A 19453-nucleotide genomic window follows, 5' to 3' on the forward strand; every position below is an offset into this window, starting at 1 on the left:
ATTTTGAGAAATCGCAGGGTTTGCAAATGTACAATGGCTTTTTTAATGTACTAAACCCATTTTGTGATTCTGGAACAGGTTATCGAATCACAAGATGGGTGTGGAAAGGCAGAACAAACTGCTGTTTCAAAGGAGCATGTTTAGGGCATCTCTTCTAAAAAGGTATTTGCTATGGTATGTTTGAATATTTTGCAAAATCTAGCTGCACAACATTGAAAGGTTACTAACTCCCAGGTAGGGGCAGTAACATAATTGCAAAATGGAAGAGGCCAGTTTGGGAACCCTTCTCCTTTATGAAAGTAAAAAACAAATGTAGGGAGTACAACAGTGGCCCCAGGGACCCATTACTCACTTTCAAACAAGCTTACAAAAAAATACATTTTCTTTTTAAATGCAGCAACGTTTCCTTTAAGGGAAATGTGTTGCGTTAAAAAAAAGTTTTGTTAATTTACTCCTGGAATGGAGAATAATCTGAGGATTTGGGATTACAGGTCCTAAATGTTTCCCCTTTCTACCAGGCCAAAAGCTGCCTTCATTTTACACCACCTTGAGAATTTGGTAAACAGGTCTACCGGCACCTTGTCGGAAGACCTGGAGCCCTCTTCAACAGCAGCCTGGTGCCTTGTACCACTGAGTATTTTTTACTTCCATTCAAGAGACTACATCGGAAGGTAGAACTTTTCACCGGGTTGAACTTGGTCCTTGTATCCAGCTTGCGCTCTATTGCAGTCAGCCTTAACTTTTCTTTGTGTCACAGTCTATTGTGTTGGGATTTCACTATTTTACTGTTTGAGTGCTGCATAAATACTTAACACATTGCCTCTAAGTTAAGCCTGCCTGCTTTGTGCCAAGCTAGCAGTGGGTTAAGTACAAGATTATTTATTGACTTTTGTGATTGGCCCTGAAAAGGACTGAGTTTATTATTTGTGGTGGGTTTTTACCCCCCTCAACTTGTCCTCCAATTTCTTACAGTTGTGTGTGTATGTGAATGTGTGTATTTATGTTCTTGAAACCTGTAAATATTTACTGTTGGTTGGAGTTTGAAGCTAAGACTAGATCTATGTGACTGACACTGTACCTAAGCGCCTAAAATGTAAATCCAGAAAATATCCTCTACCTGACTTGCTGCCGACTCATCTTTGAAGAACCTCAATCTATGCTTAGCAAATTGGTGATGAGGTGTTCAAAAACCCTACCCTAGCAATGCAGGTAAGTTCGGGAGATACAATGAAGATGTTCCTGAGGGGGGAAGCCACTAGTGCGTTTGAGGACGGTCCCGAGACTAAGAGGATGTATTTTGGGTTAGCCCACCCGCCGGACCACCAACAAGTGGCATCAGCGTGCTTTGCTGTGCAAGAGGAGCGCAGTAAGGGGTCAGGAGGATTGAACAAATGGAAATTACCTACTCAAGTTGAAATATCTGCAGGAATTATTACAGATCTGCACCAGAGGAACTGCAAAGAGAAGAGGCAGACTGGCTACTGATAATTCTTTGAAGAATCTACATCAAGACTTAACAGATAGTCTATTCCCTACATGCAAGGTACAGCACAAGTACGTGCAGGGAGGGCTCTAAAGAACTGGTCCTGCTGCAACTGGCAGAAGTGTCCTGCTGGAGGACAGAAAGATGTTTAATCTAAGTATCACAGACATTTGTTTAGGGTATGAAGTCACAGAGTAAGTCTGACTGGCAGATGAAATGCATTCTAAGTCGGATGAGCTTACTAAGTTTATCAGGATTTGTAAAGGTCTGTATGATGTTTTTACACATGCATTTACAACGCATGCCTTCACAACGCGGGCAATAGAATGAACGAGTTGTTACCACGTGTTCCATTACAACTCAAGTCATTACAACGACTTGCTTTAGGGAAGCGCTGGAGTTTGGAATAAAATATTTTACCGTTCCAACTCCAGTCTACGCAACAGTAGGGAAGACGTTGGATTTTAAATCCAACAATGAGTTCCCTAAAGCAAGTCATTGCATTGACATACATTGTAATGGACCGCGTGGTAACAACGCATTCAATGGCACTGTGTTTTCTTGACAGCATTGTAAATGCTGTTTCCCTTTGTAAAGTAAGTAGCACCATATTGATGTTCAGCAAATATCTCACAGTAGTTTAAATTAGCTTGAGTGGAGCAGGAAATGAGAGTGGTGTTTTTATGAGAACTGTACCTCTGAAAAACATAATTGGCACTGTGATTTTAATAAACATTTTTAGTGGAAGAATAATTCAGGTGAGCATAGTAATTGGTATTATATTGATGGTATTCACTGGCGCTGTACATCTGATGAGCATATTTTCTAGAACTATAACTCCTTTAGTATGATAGTGTTAGACATTCGTTTTCTTGGCATTGCTCCTCCAGCACGAATGATTGGAATTACTTATGCTCTTTGGTCAATGGTTTGCTGGGACATTATTGCTCATGCGGCACAAACACTGTCTTACTGTCTACACTGTATTGCCTTCTATGGCTTTGTCACTGGGTAAGAAATATGTTAATGTAACAGTGCAGAAAATAAATATTGACGTATTATATAATTTCGTGAGTGGCCCTAGAGGAACTGTGGACAGACATCATTGGCTTAAGTCAATACTCATTAAAAACATACTGAGAACAGAGATTAATTACTTTTTCAATATCTTTCTCAGCAATTAGGACTCTTGGAAGCATTCTCGCCCTTGGACAGAGGTGGGGAGGTTGCTGGAGGGAGAATGAGAGTGTACAATGGGAATATTCAATCACAGGCCTTTCCAAATTTCAATATAAGTCTATCAGCATAATAAGAGCTCAATCTTGTTGATCATAAACCTCTGACCTACTTACCAAGAATGACAGCTAATGTTCAAATGCTACCTTTCTTGCCAGAGTGTTAAAACTGTCACAAAACTAAAGCTAAATTTTAACATCTACACCTTATGCCCTATTTCAGACCCTTGCAAATCTATGAAATGTCGAATAAAGGAGACCTGTAAGATCAAAGATGGAAACCCAGTGTGTGTGCCAGACTATTCAGGCACCTGCTGGGGATGGGGAGATCCTCACTTCCATACCTATGATGGGTACAACTATGACTTCCAGGGCACATGTTCCTACACCATTTCTAAGTACTGCGGCACTGACCCTACGCTCGTCCCCTTCGTCATTGATGAGAAGAACGACAACCGAGGGAACCAAGTGGTTTCCTATGTGCGACTCGTTAACATCTATGTGTACGAATACAAGATATCCATCTACAAGGGTGAAATTGGAAAGATAAGGGTGAGTAATCCGAAAGTGATATTCGAAAAGCAACAAAAAAAACATTTGTAGTTTGTCTTTTGTGGCTTCCATTTTGGTTAAAACAGGAACAGGTAATCTGATTGTGTCCATTTACTTACTGCCCTTGAAACCAAAAAGATCACTACTTAGAGCAAGAATTGTGACAGAGAATTTTAATAACATAAAATATGTACATTGCATGGGCACCTAGACTAAATTAATACTAGAACAACAATAATACTGGAAATAATGTCATTCTGTGACTCCGGCTAAAATTATCCCAAACTTCTCTTTTAATTCTAAGGAACCGGAAATCAAGCCACAAATGTACCTTGTTAATAATTATTGTGAAGGTATTAAATCCCAAGTTATGTATAACATCCATGCTTTATTATTACTCCGAATGATTCACACTCCAAGTACTTTAAAATAAGATTCTTTCAGTATGGCGTAATAATCGACTACTGGTGGAATTGTTAGGAGTAGAAGAGAAAATTACTAGGTATAAGAATGACTTTTATCAAATGTCAAATTTGTGTTTTATATACAAGAAACATGTATGTACTGAGGGCCAGATTTATAAAGGATCTGCGATGCAAAACCTTAGTGAGATTTATCAAGCCATGCAATGTCACCTTGCGTGGCCCTGCATGGCTTGATAAATCTAGAGTAACGCAAGGCAGCCTTTCGGTACTCTGCCCCAGGGAGACGTTCCGTGGGTTGGGTGGGGTGGAGCGTGGGTGTTCCCATCCAGCCACACAAGGATTTTGTGGCATTTCCACATTTGCCATTAGGGGTAGACATGGGAATGCGTCAAAATACTACAGCTCCCCAGGTGAGGTGTAATGTGGAGAAATATCTGTATTTGTTCTCGTCTTTTCCTCTTTCTATATGTGCGGCATTCTTCTGCACAAGTAGATAGAGGAAAATTCCTCTCAGCATTGTTTTCCAGGAAGGTGTCGCTTCTTGCACAAAAACAATCCTGCTTACAACCCTTGCACCATGACGCAAGGCTGCCTGTGTTAGCGCTAGGGAGACAAAAGTGTGCCAACGCTAGGAAAGGACAGAAATGCGCCGTGTTATTGTAAATACAGCTCATTTCTGCCCTGTCACACAGTGCAACAAGGAAGCTTGCTGCGCTGCATGAAAGAAAGATAAATCTGGGCCTGGATTCTAAAAAGGTATAACCTATAGGTCTGCTAAGACATCAATTGTTTAGGCTGAGGCTTTTAAGGTAGCAGGGAACTAGCCCTTAAGATTTCAGTTTTGTGGAAGATGGCTGAAGTATTAGGGTGTTAGTCCCGGCTCCTGCAGAATGATCATGGATGAAGTTCAGTTGCTGCAGAGATAAAGGGATTGGATAAAGAGATCCTGGCCATATAGAGAATACCCCGACAGCTAATGAGGGAGATGAACACAGGCTCTGGGTCTGCAGACATGGACGATGGTTGCCATTTCAGGGGTTAATGGGGTTATAGAGACGACCCATCTAACGGTCTAGTTTACATAAGGGAATGTTGTTCTCATTGTCTATTGCTAAAACATATCATACTTTGCACATGTAGAAAATTGACTGAATTTACAAAAAGTTAAAGTCTGAGACAAGCTTGCAGAAATATGAGTGACCAAACCCTACACATACATAACCAGCAGTTGGAAGTAAGGAGTGTTATGGGAATCCATGCATTTTATATAAAACATTCTAGTGTTGAAGGAGTGGTGAAGGACAGGTAATAGTAAAGAGACCCACAAAGTCAAAAAAGAGAAATAAAACAAAATAATTGATGCTTAATGAAAAACAATTCACCTATTTCGCATGCTCCTCTCCTAATTCTGAAGTGCGTCTATCACAAATAATTGTATGCAAAAGAAAATGGGACCATGTCCCTAAAGAATGTCCATAATTTCTTCAATAAGGTGATGTTTGAGTCATAACATTTTTCTTACAGGAAAAGATCTTTATTGGTCTTAGCTATGCAATATACTGTATGCACAATATGATCTAGGCCCTAGTTGTCCGTGCCTTTCCATACACATCCAGCATACCATGTGCATGGTAATTTCTATGCATTACCCAATATGCACATTTAGTGCGCAGACTCATGGACACGATTTACAATTGATAACAAGCATGTGCAACGCAATCGGTCTCTCCTTTGGAACATAAGTATATAGCCATGCAGCACAATCTTGTGGGTACAGCAACATTTACTGGTGCATTTAAAGCGCTCGGCCTCCCAAAGCTGCTGCATTTGATGAAAGTGAGTGCCATGCTAAAAAAATGAAGCGAGCGCCTGTGTAGAGAAAAGTTTTATGCTTTGCATTAAAAGCTCCTGCCCCCCATTCCTCCCAAAGCCACTGCATTTGATGAAAGAATAATGGATTTAACCCGGATCTCTTGACTAGGGGTGAATGTTTTATTTGTTCTGCATTTCGTCCATCAATTGTGTCTTATGCTGAAAAATGAAGCACGGCGCCAGTGTAGAGAAAAGTTTTACGCTGTGCAGTAAAAGCGCCTGGCCTCCCGAAGCTGCCGTATTTGATGAAAGCGGGCACCCTGCTGAAAAATGAAGCATGGCACCCATATAAGTTTTACACAGTGCACTAAAAGTGCTGGCCTCCCGAAGCTGCTGCATTTCTTGAAAGAAGGGCATCACGGAAGCTCTACATGGCCGCTCCTCCAGTGTTTAAAAAAAAGCTAACACAAGCAGCGACAATGTGAGGTGGTGCTGTGAGGATGCCACTGGGGAGATTAAGTGACGGCAGCAATGATGGGAGGGAGGGGTTGCTAGTGAAGAGGGAGAAGATGGCTAGAGCTGGCCAACCTAAAGAAACCTATAGAAACAATCGGTGATGTCTGCCGTGAGGGAACCAAAAACCCAAAGGTGGATACAGCATGCCTCTCAGAGCAGCGCATGTGTTGCCTAGGCTCGACCTAAAAACATGGGATAATGAGATGCAGCGATGACAATTATTAAAATACGTTTTTTCCTATGTCCCGTAAAGCCAATACAGACCCTTTTTAAAAGATGCGATTTCCACAGGTCAGCTTAAGAAAAAAAAATAAGAGCGTCACTGACAATGATATCCTTTTTTTGTCTGGTCGTTCAGAAACGGCAACACAGAATTGGTCAGGCAATCATGGCTGGAGCTGGGCAGAAAGGGGTTGAGAACGGAATCATTCTCCATGTGAGACAAAGTTTTTTTGTTCATTTGAGGGTCAATGCATATTTACAGCCTTTTGCATGACATTTCTGGTTAACCAACAACAAACAAGAGACATTGAAATCAACTGTTATTGTCTTCACATTTAATTGATAAAATACAGAAAAAAGTACCTCAAAGGGACTATATTCCAAAGCTTGCTATGTGTAACTATCACAAGGAGCTAAAGGTCCTTATATTTTAAAGCGTGCATTACAGACACTGAGGTAATACTGTTAACTGCCCAGGCAGCATAACATTTGCATTAGTCCAGCATGCATAAATGTCATGTAGCCCGGAAGCAACTAATCGTCAATTTTAGAGCTATTGAAAAATCCAAACCTAAATGTTTTTCCGGGTCCATGAGTCCACGTGGGCAGGAAGTTATGATTAATGGCAAAGAAAAATAAACATCTATTTAACTTCATGTTTACTAGTCAGATCGAAGTGAATAAATTATCTCTTCGAAAGATAACTCACCAAAAATATATCTGGTGGGAGTCGATGATGGCCTTTGGAAATTGCGCTGTCATGTCATTACTTCTCCTCTCTTCTCCAAAGGACACGTTTACATTTTTTATGATAAAGAAGCAAGCAAGTGTAAGAATGTAATCATCACTCAGTTGAGAAAAGAAGGTAAACAACTTCTTGACTGTCTACAAAATCCATGCAGGGTGCAATGGCAGGCAGCGTTGGAGAAGAGTTGACAGGTACACCACTTCTGTGAATTATCTCCCCTCTTTTGTGCGACACATTCTTTAGATTAAAGGTTTAAAGAAGCAAAGCTGTGCAGAACACGTCCCCTCCTTATGGTGGTAAACAGTCCGGTCCTAGCATAGGCACTTAACTTAAGAGGAATAACATCCTGCTGAACTACACCTCTTTAGGTCTCGCCTAGAGTAGGAGAGGGCCTCTTGGCATCAATCCAGACATTCTGAAAGCTTTCTGTAAGCTCGTGCGTGTGGTTCTCACATCAATTGGCCTTTGCATGTGGCTTTCAAAAAATGAAAGCACGCAATTGGCCAAAGGCGGGTGCATATCCCACCTCTTCTTAAAATGTTCAGTCCCATGGCGTTTGGGTCTCGGGAGCGAGCATGCTGGCAAATGCATTCCTCCTTGGTCACATACTTTCCATTTGCTTTTGCTTGTTGTCTGCTAAAGCAATTTATGGCCTTTCAGAACGCTGCCACCCTTGCCCTAGTATCCTGTTACTAATTGATTTCCACCCTGCTTTTCTTTGAAATGCTTGTTAGGTCTCGCCTGACCCAGCGCATGCGCTGGTCTGGGGAGACATTTTGAGAGGGCTCCAAAAAGTGCTTCCAGGCCAGCCTAGAGCCACAGGCCATGTGCGCGGGCGCGCGCGCCGCGCTTGACCGCGATTACTTTCGCTTTGATGTTTGATCGCACTCGCGATCACTTTCTCGGCCGCACGGCCGCTTATTTTAACGTGCCTTAGCCAAAAAACCTACACTGCCAACAACATATTTACACGTTAATCTTAGCCTCCATCGTATTTTTTAAACAATTGCTCCCTTCTATTCAGTTTTCGCTTGGACGCTCCGCACACATTTCTTTTTAAAGACTTTGTGTGATGACGGGTGTCTGCGTTACAATGAAACGAAAGCCAGCACCTGCACGTTTTCACGGACAAGACCGAGGCGTTTGGCAGCTTGTTTGGTTAAGTGAACGCTCCTGACGTTTCATAGACGATTGGTGCACTCCTAAACCAGCACTAAAGGAAATGCAGAATGGCAGCAGTCACTGACTTTAAATGCAGGGCAACAAACATAGCTACCTGCTTGGGAGTGCTGCGGGTTCCAGATCCTCGCCATGCCTCGGGGGAATCCAGAATCTGTGTAATATTTTCAAATTTTGAATTGCAGCGCAAGTCTGTACACTGCTGACACAGTTGGATTCGCTCTCTGATGAGCTCTCTTTAGGAGTTGCACATTAACTCCACTCTGGTTCCTTCACATTTTGCATCTAGCATGGAAGGATAGTGCCAAGTCCATCTGCTTAGGTTTGCTCTCACGCCGCTGTTTGCTCCAAATGCAGCAGAATTGACCTAAGGGCCCATCGCGGCCTCTGTGGCCTGTGGCCAACCACGCTCGCCTCCCTGGTTTCTGCTGGTTTGTTGAAGTGGCCACTCTGCGCTTGTCATTGCGGTTGGGCAGGGCCAGCTGTGTCTAGCCTACTAGGTGTAATGTTAGGGTGTACAGAGTGCGTAAGGGCCAGATCAACCAATGGCTGCTCATACCTTCTGCCTTCATCTAGCCCTCTGTCTACATTAGCCCACCAGTACCTCGGTCACACCTCAACATGACCCAAACCCAGGGGTACAGTGGAGCCAAATGCAGCTTGCCATTACACCTCTGCCTTTAGAGCAACCCCTGCCACTGCACCCGTTCTCCAGCTCGATAGGCTGCCTCTGAACCCAGCCTGCACCTGCTGTGCTTGCCCTCCTGAAATCATTCGCACTCAATAGTGATCATCTCCATCCAACGACGCTGTAAGACCTTGTTGTTTCCACAATAGGTGGAGGATTGGATTGGACAGCCACACATGGAAGTGGGCTGAGGAGAGGATCTTGATGCCTAAAGGCTATTTTTAAGTTTCTAACAATTGGACATTTTACTACCTCAGGCAGTTAAGGGAGGGGTTAGGGTTATTTCTCAGGACACTGCAAGCTGTCACTAAAACCAGAGACTGATAATCAGCAAATCTCTAGTCTTTGGGCCCTAAAGCCTTTATTTACCATTCGCACGTGAAGGGCTCATCATTTTATCAGCAAGGCCCTAGCATCCAAACCACCTTCAACCAAAGGAGTTGGGATGTGTGTTCAAGACTTGTGTTGCCCTCTCTACAGTGCTTAGCATCTTCAGCTGCGGCCTGGCCTTACCTGTGTGCTACATCATTTAAGAGCCAAGCACAATGTCTGTCTTGATGGGGTGCAGTTTAGCCTCCTCATTACATCCTATCCTGCATCCAGCTATCTTTATTTACACAGCTTCTTCACTAGACTGTAAGTACTTAAGGACACTCCACCACAGGTAAGTAGATCTGCCAAGAAGGCAGACTGTTCACAATACTTTTCCAAAGTGCACTTGCATTTCCATAAAGCTGCAGTTCACTGACATTGAGGTCTGGTTACAGTTACTGTACAGTTTCTTTAGGTACATGTTGTGAACACAGTATAGCATACAAGCTTCAACGGGTGCAACAGAAATATGGGTGGGAGTGTTAGAACAGGCATCCTTGGTGTGGTTCTCCTTAAACCTTTTGCCTCCAGAACTCCTTTTTAGGTCTCGCTGAGTCAGCGCATGCATGCGATGCTCTGCGAGACATTATGTAAGTGGGTTTAAGAAGTGCTACCCACTGGCTTTTGCTGGCCTAAAGCTTACGTTCACGCGAGCGTGAACGTGCACAGCTGCCAGCTTTCAGCACGTGATTACTTTTACTTTTGGCGGTGCTGCGCACGCACCACTCGCGTGTTTGCCGGCGCGTGCGCACCCCTGCTTTAACTTTTGCCGTCTTTTCTTTTTTTAACGGCACGTGTGCGCGCTGAAAAGGATGCAGACACGGTGCGTAACATGCTGGGCTAAAACGGAAGCAGACAATCTACATTTCTTCACATTGTTATAGGTGTGATGTGGATACCAGTGTCATTGCGTTGCTTGTTTTCCACCTGGGATTGTGGCGCTGCAATATTTATTTTTATTTATTTTATTAGTTTTATTCCTAACTCCTTTTACACTTTTGATTTACTGGCTGCTACAACGTGCACACCGGCCTGGCGATGGTGCGTCGCACATACTGCTCCAAAAACTACCAAGAATTTCAGAGGTGAGATTAACTCTTTAGCAGCCTTACTGGCCTTGCTGCGGCACTGGCCTAACAGACCACCCTCGTTTTCACAAAAGGCCAAAACTCCACTGACACAGATTTGTACAGCAAGGACCAGTTTTATATGATGTGCGCGAATGTTTGCACACGTTGCGGAAATATTTCCACACCTGGAGGTTACAAGTCGTAATCCCAGTCAGAAAACTCAATGCTCAATTCTGCTCCATTTTGAACTGCATTAAAACGACGTGCAACAAGTTTCAAGTCATTTTATTCGTGCCGGATTGCGCCTCACAGAAGAGTCATTTTTGTCATCAGATTCGTGATTTGGCTCAATTACGACTGTTTTACAAATTGGATCCTGACCATCGCCACTCCACATTTAAATAGCAACTGCAGGTCATTTTTGGTCTGCAGAAAACCGTGATTCTTAGCCTAGGCAACCTTTGAACACTATTTTACTTCAGTTAAAAAACAAGCATTGGCATAGCCAATAGGTCTCGCCTTTGGGACCTTATAAGTGTTTAGCCATGCAACAGTTGATATTGTTGTACCAAGGATATTGTGCTGCCTAACTAAATACTTATAAGGTCCCAAAAGCGAGACCTATTGAATATGCCAATGCTTGTTTTTCTTGTTGTCTCCATGCTAAAACTTCCGTAATAGCGTGACTATAGGAATTTTGAGGAACAAGTGTGTAGCAAGATTACGCTGGCATAGAGGAATTTCGCCTGTGAAAATCTTATCATGGTTAACCACACACTGCTGCCATTCCCACTAGGCTTGTCTGTCATTTTTAGGTCTCGCCTTGCTATCGCGTAAGCGATCGCAAAGCGAGAATATTGTAAAAGGGCTTTTCAAAGTGCTCCCAAAAGCGGATTGTATGGCTAGCATGCGCACATTCACGCGCATCGTGCCGCCATGCACTCCGCTTTTGGGAGCACTTCAAAGGGTCCGCTCCCCCGCCTGGAATGCAATACCCCGCCCCCGCCAAGCGCGCGCACCACGCTCCGCCGAGCTTGTTTTTTTACCGAATAATTTGCTTTGCTTGCCTCCTCGGTTCTATTACATTGCTTGCCATGTTGTTCCAGATCACATACGTTGCAACAGTTTTCGGCTCCTGTTAATATCGTTCCATACAATTTCCACCGCGTAAAATTTATATCATAAAACTTTTTTGTCCAGAACAGTTTGTGTTGTCTTCCGTTTCCATTCTGGTTCTTTTATATAATTTGCGCATTTTTGTGTCCAGGTTGTTGCTTGCGTTCCATCTGCGTATCCTGGTTTGCTTACTTTAACTTTAATGTTATGACATCCTTACATCAGTCAGGGCTCTCCCACATCCGGTGAAGTCATTCCTCATTACGCTGCTTTCTATACTTGTGTCCTCTGGTTCTGCAGCTGTTGCACTCTCTGCGGAGGTGGAACTGCTTGTTTGTTAGTTCAGCTTCTCCCCTGGAGAGCAGCTAGTCTCCGCCCCGTTAGGGAAGGCTGTTCTCCCTCACAAAGCTGCTGCCTCTCACTGATCAATAATGCCTGACATTTAGTTCCACAAACTACTGTGAACACTGCCATCTAGCGGGCAATGTCTGCACAGCAGGTAAAAAACAGTTCTATGGTACTTGGTATTTCGAAATACATTAAATCTTCCTAATGCCCTCAAGGTGGCACGTGTACAGTTCTGTCCTTCATTGGCACCGGCGTTAACACGTCAGCTTAAGAGCTGCCAGCCCCCAAGACATCTGACGGCTCAAGAGCCAACTTTCTTTCACAGACTCAACCCCTCAAATCGATCCGATCATAAGTCTTGCTTTTGTAAATAACAAATCGTTTTTACATAACTCCTGGTCCCGGCTCTAAACGCTGTACGTGAGAAGTTTTACTGTTTCCCAATTTCAGTTTTTACCTGCCAACGGAATGAGATCTAATTGCCATGATTCAAACTCTCGATTTGTAGGTGATAGCAGCGAGCGTTTAACTCACTAACAGGCACATGCATCAAAAGACAAGCATTTACAATTAGGGCTCCCGGTTTTATGGTATTTATTTTTTTGCCATTTCCATCTGTATTTATCCATATTTAATTTTCGGGCATTTTTTCTGTATTTATCCACATTTATTTTTGCCACAAGCAAAAGACGACGCTACAGCTAGTATTTTTCCACATTTATTTAAATTGACAATGCACACATGCGCTCAGTTGTTATTGGTCAACACTATATATTCACCTGAAAACGTTGCCATTTGCAAAATGTCCCATATATGCTTAAAAGTGCTATCACAAGCCATTTGTCTCAGAGCCTTGCAGTTTCTGTCATCGGCAGAGTGCCACATCCTTTCCCCCACTGAACATCATACTGCCCCACAGAGAGAAACTCACACTGACTTCAACTTGGAGAAGTGTGGCTCAATGATTAGAGCGGCAGACCCTGATGCAGAGGTCTAGCCCAGGACCAGAGTTCAATTCTCCGCCTCGGCGGCTCTTGGGCTCAAAAATTCCACGGACCTGATAATTCTCGCCTCGGTGCCTATTCCAATCATGGAGTCCCACTCTGCAACTCTGGGCAATAGCTTGCTTAATCTCCACAACGGCCCCCACAACGCTAAGGATGCCTGGCCTCCACCTTGAGGATGCCTAGGAGTGGACGCCTCACAGGGAAAGCCAGGATGGGTTGCACAGCGGTATTCGTACAAGCACCTTGAGACCCTTGCGGGTGAGTAGTGCGCTATACAAGTATCAAATTTACATTTTTAATTTACATTTACTGCAACCCACTAGCGCTAAAAGCTGTCCCTGACCATCACTATGAGGATTGATGTTTTGTGTGTGCAGAAGAGAACAAGCATTTGCAATGCAATAGGTCTCGCAGTTACGCTAGTTTAAGTCATGATAGCAAATGCTCTGGCAGCACAGGTGGTTTCTCCATCACATCGTCAGATTAGCAGTGACAGAACGGATTCATTGCTGACACCGACACTGCAGCGTCAGAACAAACACGCGCAAGCGCACACATTTTCCAAAGGCGTTAAGAGTTCACTTGATTTTATCTGAGCTGCACGCGCATTGGGCACACAGATCCAGATACCCAGCATTTTCGTACTCTAACCAATAAATAACCTACCCCTGATGACACTGTACTGACGTGTTCTTTCACACTCAGAAACAAAACTGTATAGATCATGTCAGCTAATCGAAATCAAACTGTAGGCAAGTCATTAGCAGATAGCACAGAATGTTAGCAAACAGTTTAAATAATGAAAAAGTCATGAATGCTCTAATCAGTGCAAATAAAAATAAAAACAAGCACTGACAAAGTCAATTATTCTTGTCATTGGAACCTATATACAGGCTTTGCCTATTCTTTTTGGCAAAAGTGACCAGGATCGATAAAAAGAAATCCTTTCAGCGGGTACTGTTTAATGTTGCAAAATGAAATCCTTTTAGAGGGTTCTGTTTAGGGTTCTGTTTAGTATTGCAAACAGCGGTTCTGCATACATGGATTACAGAATGCAAGAAGGTGCAACATTGCTCCTATTTCACTGTTTTCTTATAAATGCTACTTTCATTTTCTGTCAGCAAGCATCTTTGAATTCTGTACTTTCATGTATCATTTCTGAAAACAGGTTTATAAACCCAGGCTCAGGTTAACTGGGAGCCTTGGCTCCCACAAAATCAGTGAAAATGTATCTTGCAAGCACAGGTGCGGTCACAGAGAGGCCATCCACAGCTAACGCACTATGGGGCATATCAACAACAACTGGCGATAATTATTGCTGAGCGCACTTAGCGCTAGGATAATTATCGCTGACTAGCGCCGATTTTTATCGCTGAGATAGCGTGCTATTAGCAACGCTTATCTCAATAGCGATAAAAATCCTCCTTGTTGATATGCCCCTCTGTTTCACAGTCGGTGCACACTGTCTTTCACGTGGAGGCAGCTGAGCAGAGTGCTGTTTGTGTGAGGCAATGCGGCACCGGTGCTCTGCATGATTCTGAGGCGCAGGATCCGGCGGGATAACCAGCGAGATTACCGCTGCCTGCGGTGCAAGCAGTCGGGAGCTGCGCTACCTAATTGGCAGCAGCCAAAACTTAATATTCACATGAACAACTTCCGCCCACTCGCTTCTGGGTGGCAGGACCGAACCCCCCTATTAAGGAGTATCTGACAGAGTCATGCCCGGACCTCACCTGTGGTGTCGGCTGAACCCAATATGTTACATTAAATGTCAGGGAAGGATATGGAGGAAGCACACAAGTTGTTACGCAAGTAAATATGATACAGACCTGTTCGGGTGGAAGTGAGCCCGCCTTAGGGAAATCTACCCCCCAGCAACTATCCCGTTCACATGGGTCACTAGGATCCTCCGGCTGCTGACATCAACAGAACCTCTCTGGAGCCTCATAACTACGATGCAAGGTCCAAGTCCCCGCAGCCTAAGGATAACTCACAATAGCTCATGGCAGCCTACCCCATAACTTGAAATCCTGCGACCAATCCAAACACACCATGGATTCTCTCCCAAGAATATATTATAATGTGCACCTGATTGGTTGTGTGCACCGGGCGTCCAAGTTCTGCACCGTTAATCGTTTAGTGAGAATAGTTATAGGGAAAAGACTTAGGGGCATATTATCAAGCCAGGCGATAAAATTATCGCCGCTTTAGCGGCAGAAAACTGCCCCTAAAACGGCGATAATGGGCTTGATAATATGCTCTATGGAATTCCATTTGAAGCCCATGTTAAATGTGAAGGGCGTCTAACATGGGCTTCAATTGGAATTCCATACAGCATATTATCAAGCCCATTATCGCTGTTTTAGCGGCAGTTTCCTGCCGCTAAAGCGGCGATAAATTTATCGCCTGGCTTGATAATATGCCCCTTGGATTGAAGTGTCAATAACACGCAATGAATTTTGGTGTCAAATTGAAAAGTAATTGTGAACAATTCAGCAGTTTTGGTAAGACGACGATTGCGGGACTAAATGCAGAGAAGCAATTACAAATACCTCACAGTTTCTTTTCTTGATTTGGTATGGGGCATAAACCAAGTCATGTAGGAAGGTAAAACAACAAACTTGCTTAAAGTTAGAAACCTAGATAAGAGAAAGGGTTCCCTTAAGGCACAAATAAAAACAGGTATAAAATAATGTACCTTATGACTTAACAAATACATACAACAAAATATGGAAAAGTTAAAAGTTCATTTATTTGAATATATTAAAAAACAGTCAATAGGGATAACTAAACTAAATCCCTGAACTAAAACAAGATCAAATTAAGACAATATATATAATTGCGACCTGCACAATTACAAGCAGACAGAACAGTTACAACACACATTTGTTGGATACAGGTTTGTATATTCTTTCTCCGCTCTAATGACACCAGAGTAGTATCACTACCAAATCAGCGTATCTATTATGGTGTTGGAGACTTGAATTATACGCTTTAGGTTACGTCGACACACGACTCGGACCCTTATAGAGAGCGGAACCCTTATCTACTAACTAGGTAGACTCTCATTATATTTGGCCATATATCATAGGTTATCTTTGTGAAGCCTAAAAGAGAATTATAACCACAATCTCCTGTAACAATACCCGTCAGAAGTGGAGTATTCGTGATATTTATACTTATACAAGGCAATTTTGGCCTGATTGCATATAACTCTTATGGTCTACAACACAACCAATTTCCCTTGGTCTTTCATGATCAGGGGGACAACAAAAGATCGCATTTATTCAGAACAGAAACAGAAATATACTTCTACCAGCAGCATTGTATAAGGCGACTACAGAAGCCCACGCTCCAATTAGGAAACGTGAAGTGATCCCTATAAAGGATCGTCAATATTATTCCAGGGGCGATTTTACATACCCTCTGGTTCTGGCAGACAAATTTTATGTCTTGATAAAGGTGATTATAAGAAGGAGTTATCACCGTAACGCGTCGACGCAACCTAAAGCGTATAATTCAAGTCTCCAACACCATAATAGATACGCTGATTTGGTAGTGATACTACTCTGGTGTCATTAGAGCGGAGAAAGAATATACAAACCTGTATCCAACAAATGTGTGTTGTAACTGTTCTGTCTGCTTGTAATTGTGCAGGTCGCAATTATATATATTGTCTTAATTTGATCTTGTTTTAGTTCAGGGATTTAGTTTATTTATCCCTATTGACTGTTTTTTAATATATTCAAATAAATGAACTTTTAACTTTTCCATATTTTGTTGTATGTATTTGTTAAGTCATAAGGTACATTATTTTATACCTGTTTTTATTTGTGCCTTAAGGGAACCCTTTCTCTTATCTAGGTTGAATAACCCTATTTCCCTTGGCCTTCACAAGGGGTACCTCTCTGTTTTTCATAGTTAAAGTTAGAAACACTGTATGTTTCTACCACCTGCACCCTTCCTGATGAATGTGAGGAACTGTGTGCAGCGACCTCCGAGCAAGGTGTCGTGGGGGCAAGCTCCAGTGCTGGAAGGGGGCCAGGGACGCAGCGTTCTTGGGGCTGGGACTCCATAGTGAGATTTAATGATGTGCTTGAACGGTATACACAAAACAATCCCAGTGCCGACCAAAATTCCACCCACCCAGACGTTTACTTTCAGGCTGTAACAGGCTGTGATGCCCAGACAGGAAGAGGAGCCATCGGGCTGTGTGAGAAGGAAGGGTGGGATGGCCAACAAAAGCAATCACTTAGTGAAATTGCCTCAGCTGAAAAAAGCACCCCAAGGAGGGAAAATTGAGAGGAATGGACCAATAGAAAGCCATCATTTCGGAATGCCACAAGAAATAACCAATGGCAATTGGTGGGTGCGCTAAAAGCCCACAGAAGAGATACACCAGGTCTTCCAGACAGCACAAGTGCTGTCAGAGACTCAACCTAAAAAAGAAGCGGTGTGCAGCATAAGAGTGTAAAAATGGCCTTTGTGAAAAGACCCTTTGTGTATATACAAACTAATTAATTCAAACACCATTACAAATCAACGGAGCACAAAAAACCTTGCAGGTTTTACAGGAGTTCATTGAAAAGAAGAAAGAGAGGGCAGGTAAGAGCATAAAAGGTGGGGTTTTACGGTTCAGAGAGGAAGGACACTATTGGCGGCATACAGTGAAGGTAGCAGCAGTAAAGGAAAAGATGAGGGGGATAGGAAGGGAAGAAGTGGATGTAGGAACATTTCATTGGTGGTTTGACAAGGTGCTGCTTGATGATGCTGCTCAACATCTCCATGATGTGATAGAGACATATACATGCCATAGTACCTATGCAGAGAGCAATTAGATGTGTCGAGTAGGTGGAGTAACTCATTCTGTCTTCTGTTTCTAGATCAATGATAAACTCACCAATCTGCCTGTTACACTGAACAATGGGCAGATAAAAGTGGTACGAAGTGGGGCCGTGGCCCTTCTGCAGACGGATTTCGGGCTCCAGGTATCCTATGAGTGGAAATGGCATTTAAAAATAACTATTCCAAGCAGCTACTATGGAGCCACTTGTGGTCTCTGTGGAAACTTCAACCAGAACGTCAAGGATGAAAGGCAGACTCCTGATGGCACCACAGTTACATCCATCATAGACTGGGCCAAGAGCTGGCAGGTCCCAGACCGAGACCCCTTCTGTTTCCATGTCTGTAAAGGGAAATGCCCGACCTGCAGTGATGCCAAGAGGGCGCTGTATGGAAGTGAAAAATTCTGCGGTATCATCAGCAAGACCACGAACGGTGCCTTCCGCGAGTGCCACAGCAAGTTCAACCCGGACACCTTCTTTGACAGCTGCCTCTATGACGTCTGCATTAATGGAGGTGCCAAGCAGTTCTTGTGTCAAGCCCTCAATGCCTATGCAACCACCTGCCGGAAGGAAGGGGTTCAAATCTACGACTGGAGAACCCCAGCTGGATGTCGTAAGTAACAAAATCCTTTGTTTGGTATTAAACTTTTGGGATGAATTTTAAAAAAAGGGTCCTATAGGTTTGTAGCCGTGGCCAAAGTGCTTGTCCATGAAATATTAAGAAAGCAACAAGGGACACATTGTGGGTAAATGTCACAAACCAGTCTGAAAGTAATCTCCGTTCACTTTTTTAAAAGTCCACGGTAATCTACTACACAATTGCATGGATAAATGTTAAAAGATACATCATAATCAAATGGCTTGTGAATTCGATCAAGGCACTTCAAAGCAAAACATTCCACATTCAAATTCACACAAAAACATATACAATTTTGCCTCACTAAAAACAAAAAAGTAAGAGCCTATTTATTCTTGTATTAAAATGTTCATATCATCAAAAAGCTCATGTCTTGTCATAAGAGAAAATGTGCTCTCAAGCCCTTAGTTTGGAAGAAACTATTTGCGATGTGCGGGCATTTGTTTCAGTGGTTGTATAGCGACAGTTTACATCCCATTTTTTATATATTGAACTTCTCTTTTGCTATTTTCAGTGGTAGGTTTTTCTCTGTTACAAACCTTCCCTCTTGGCTGCCTAATAGATTTTTCTTTCCAGTGAGGCTTTCTTCCTCATCTTTAATTTTACTTTAGAATGACCCAACTATTCAATATTTCAAATGTTACATCTTTTTTCAGTGCTTCCAATACAGAATTTCAGATCTGTTTATCTGAGTTTAGCTTTCTGTATGTAGCTCAGTTTTTAAGTAGACTAGGGTTTTGGGATCCTTGATCCTAGGACCGCCATCAAGCAAAAGAACTGTGCCAGCCTGCTATATCATCACCCAGAGAGAATGAATATAGGAATTGTGATGCCCTAAGTGCTATTTTTATCGAACCACAATTGGGAATTTGCAATTCCTAATGTATAAAATAAAGATTTCCAAATACCAATTCCTAATGCATTTGCAAATAGACCTACACCATAAATAAGAAAGAGGTAGGTAGCAATTTGCGACCCATTAGGAATCGTGACCATCACAGGGATGGTGGCCTGCTGCGGTCAGCAGACCACCATGTCTGGGATTGCTTTTAATAAAATAAAAAGGAATTTTTTTAATGCAGCTCATTTTCCTTAAAGAAAAACAGAATGTTTAAAAACAGAAAATTAAAGCTTTTCATGTTTTTTAGAGTAGGCAGTGGTGTGTGGGACGATTTCCGACTCTTAAATAATATTTCTTT

The 19453-nt window shown here is 42.8% G+C and overlaps 2 protein-coding genes across 2 annotated transcripts in view; both read left to right on the forward strand.

The window, feature by feature from the left end:
• LOC146809162 (IgGFc-binding protein-like) overlaps window positions 1-19453 on the forward strand; it is a 272114-nt gene that overhangs the window by 193313 nt on the left and 59348 nt on the right. The window contains exons 11-12 of the mRNA XM_085615956.1: window positions 2942-3270; window positions 17657-18230. The gene's annotated coding sequence lies outside the window, so the exon portion shown is untranslated. The remainder of the gene's footprint in view (window positions 1-2941; window positions 3271-17656; window positions 18231-19453) is intronic.
• LOC146809163 (IgGFc-binding protein-like) overlaps window positions 1-19453 on the forward strand; it is a 72900-nt gene that overhangs the window by 25464 nt on the left and 27983 nt on the right. The window contains exons 6-7 of the mRNA XM_085614838.1: window positions 2942-3270; window positions 17657-18230. Of these exons, the coding sequence (XP_085470964.1) occupies window positions 2942-3270; window positions 17657-18230 (903 nt within the window). The remainder of the gene's footprint in view (window positions 1-2941; window positions 3271-17656; window positions 18231-19453) is intronic.

The sequence above is a fragment of the Triturus cristatus genome, chromosome 7 (genome assembly GCF_964204655.1).
Source record: "Triturus cristatus chromosome 7, aTriCri1.1, whole genome shotgun sequence".
NCBI classification, from domain to species: Eukaryota; Metazoa; Chordata; class Amphibia; order Caudata; family Salamandridae; genus Triturus; species Triturus cristatus.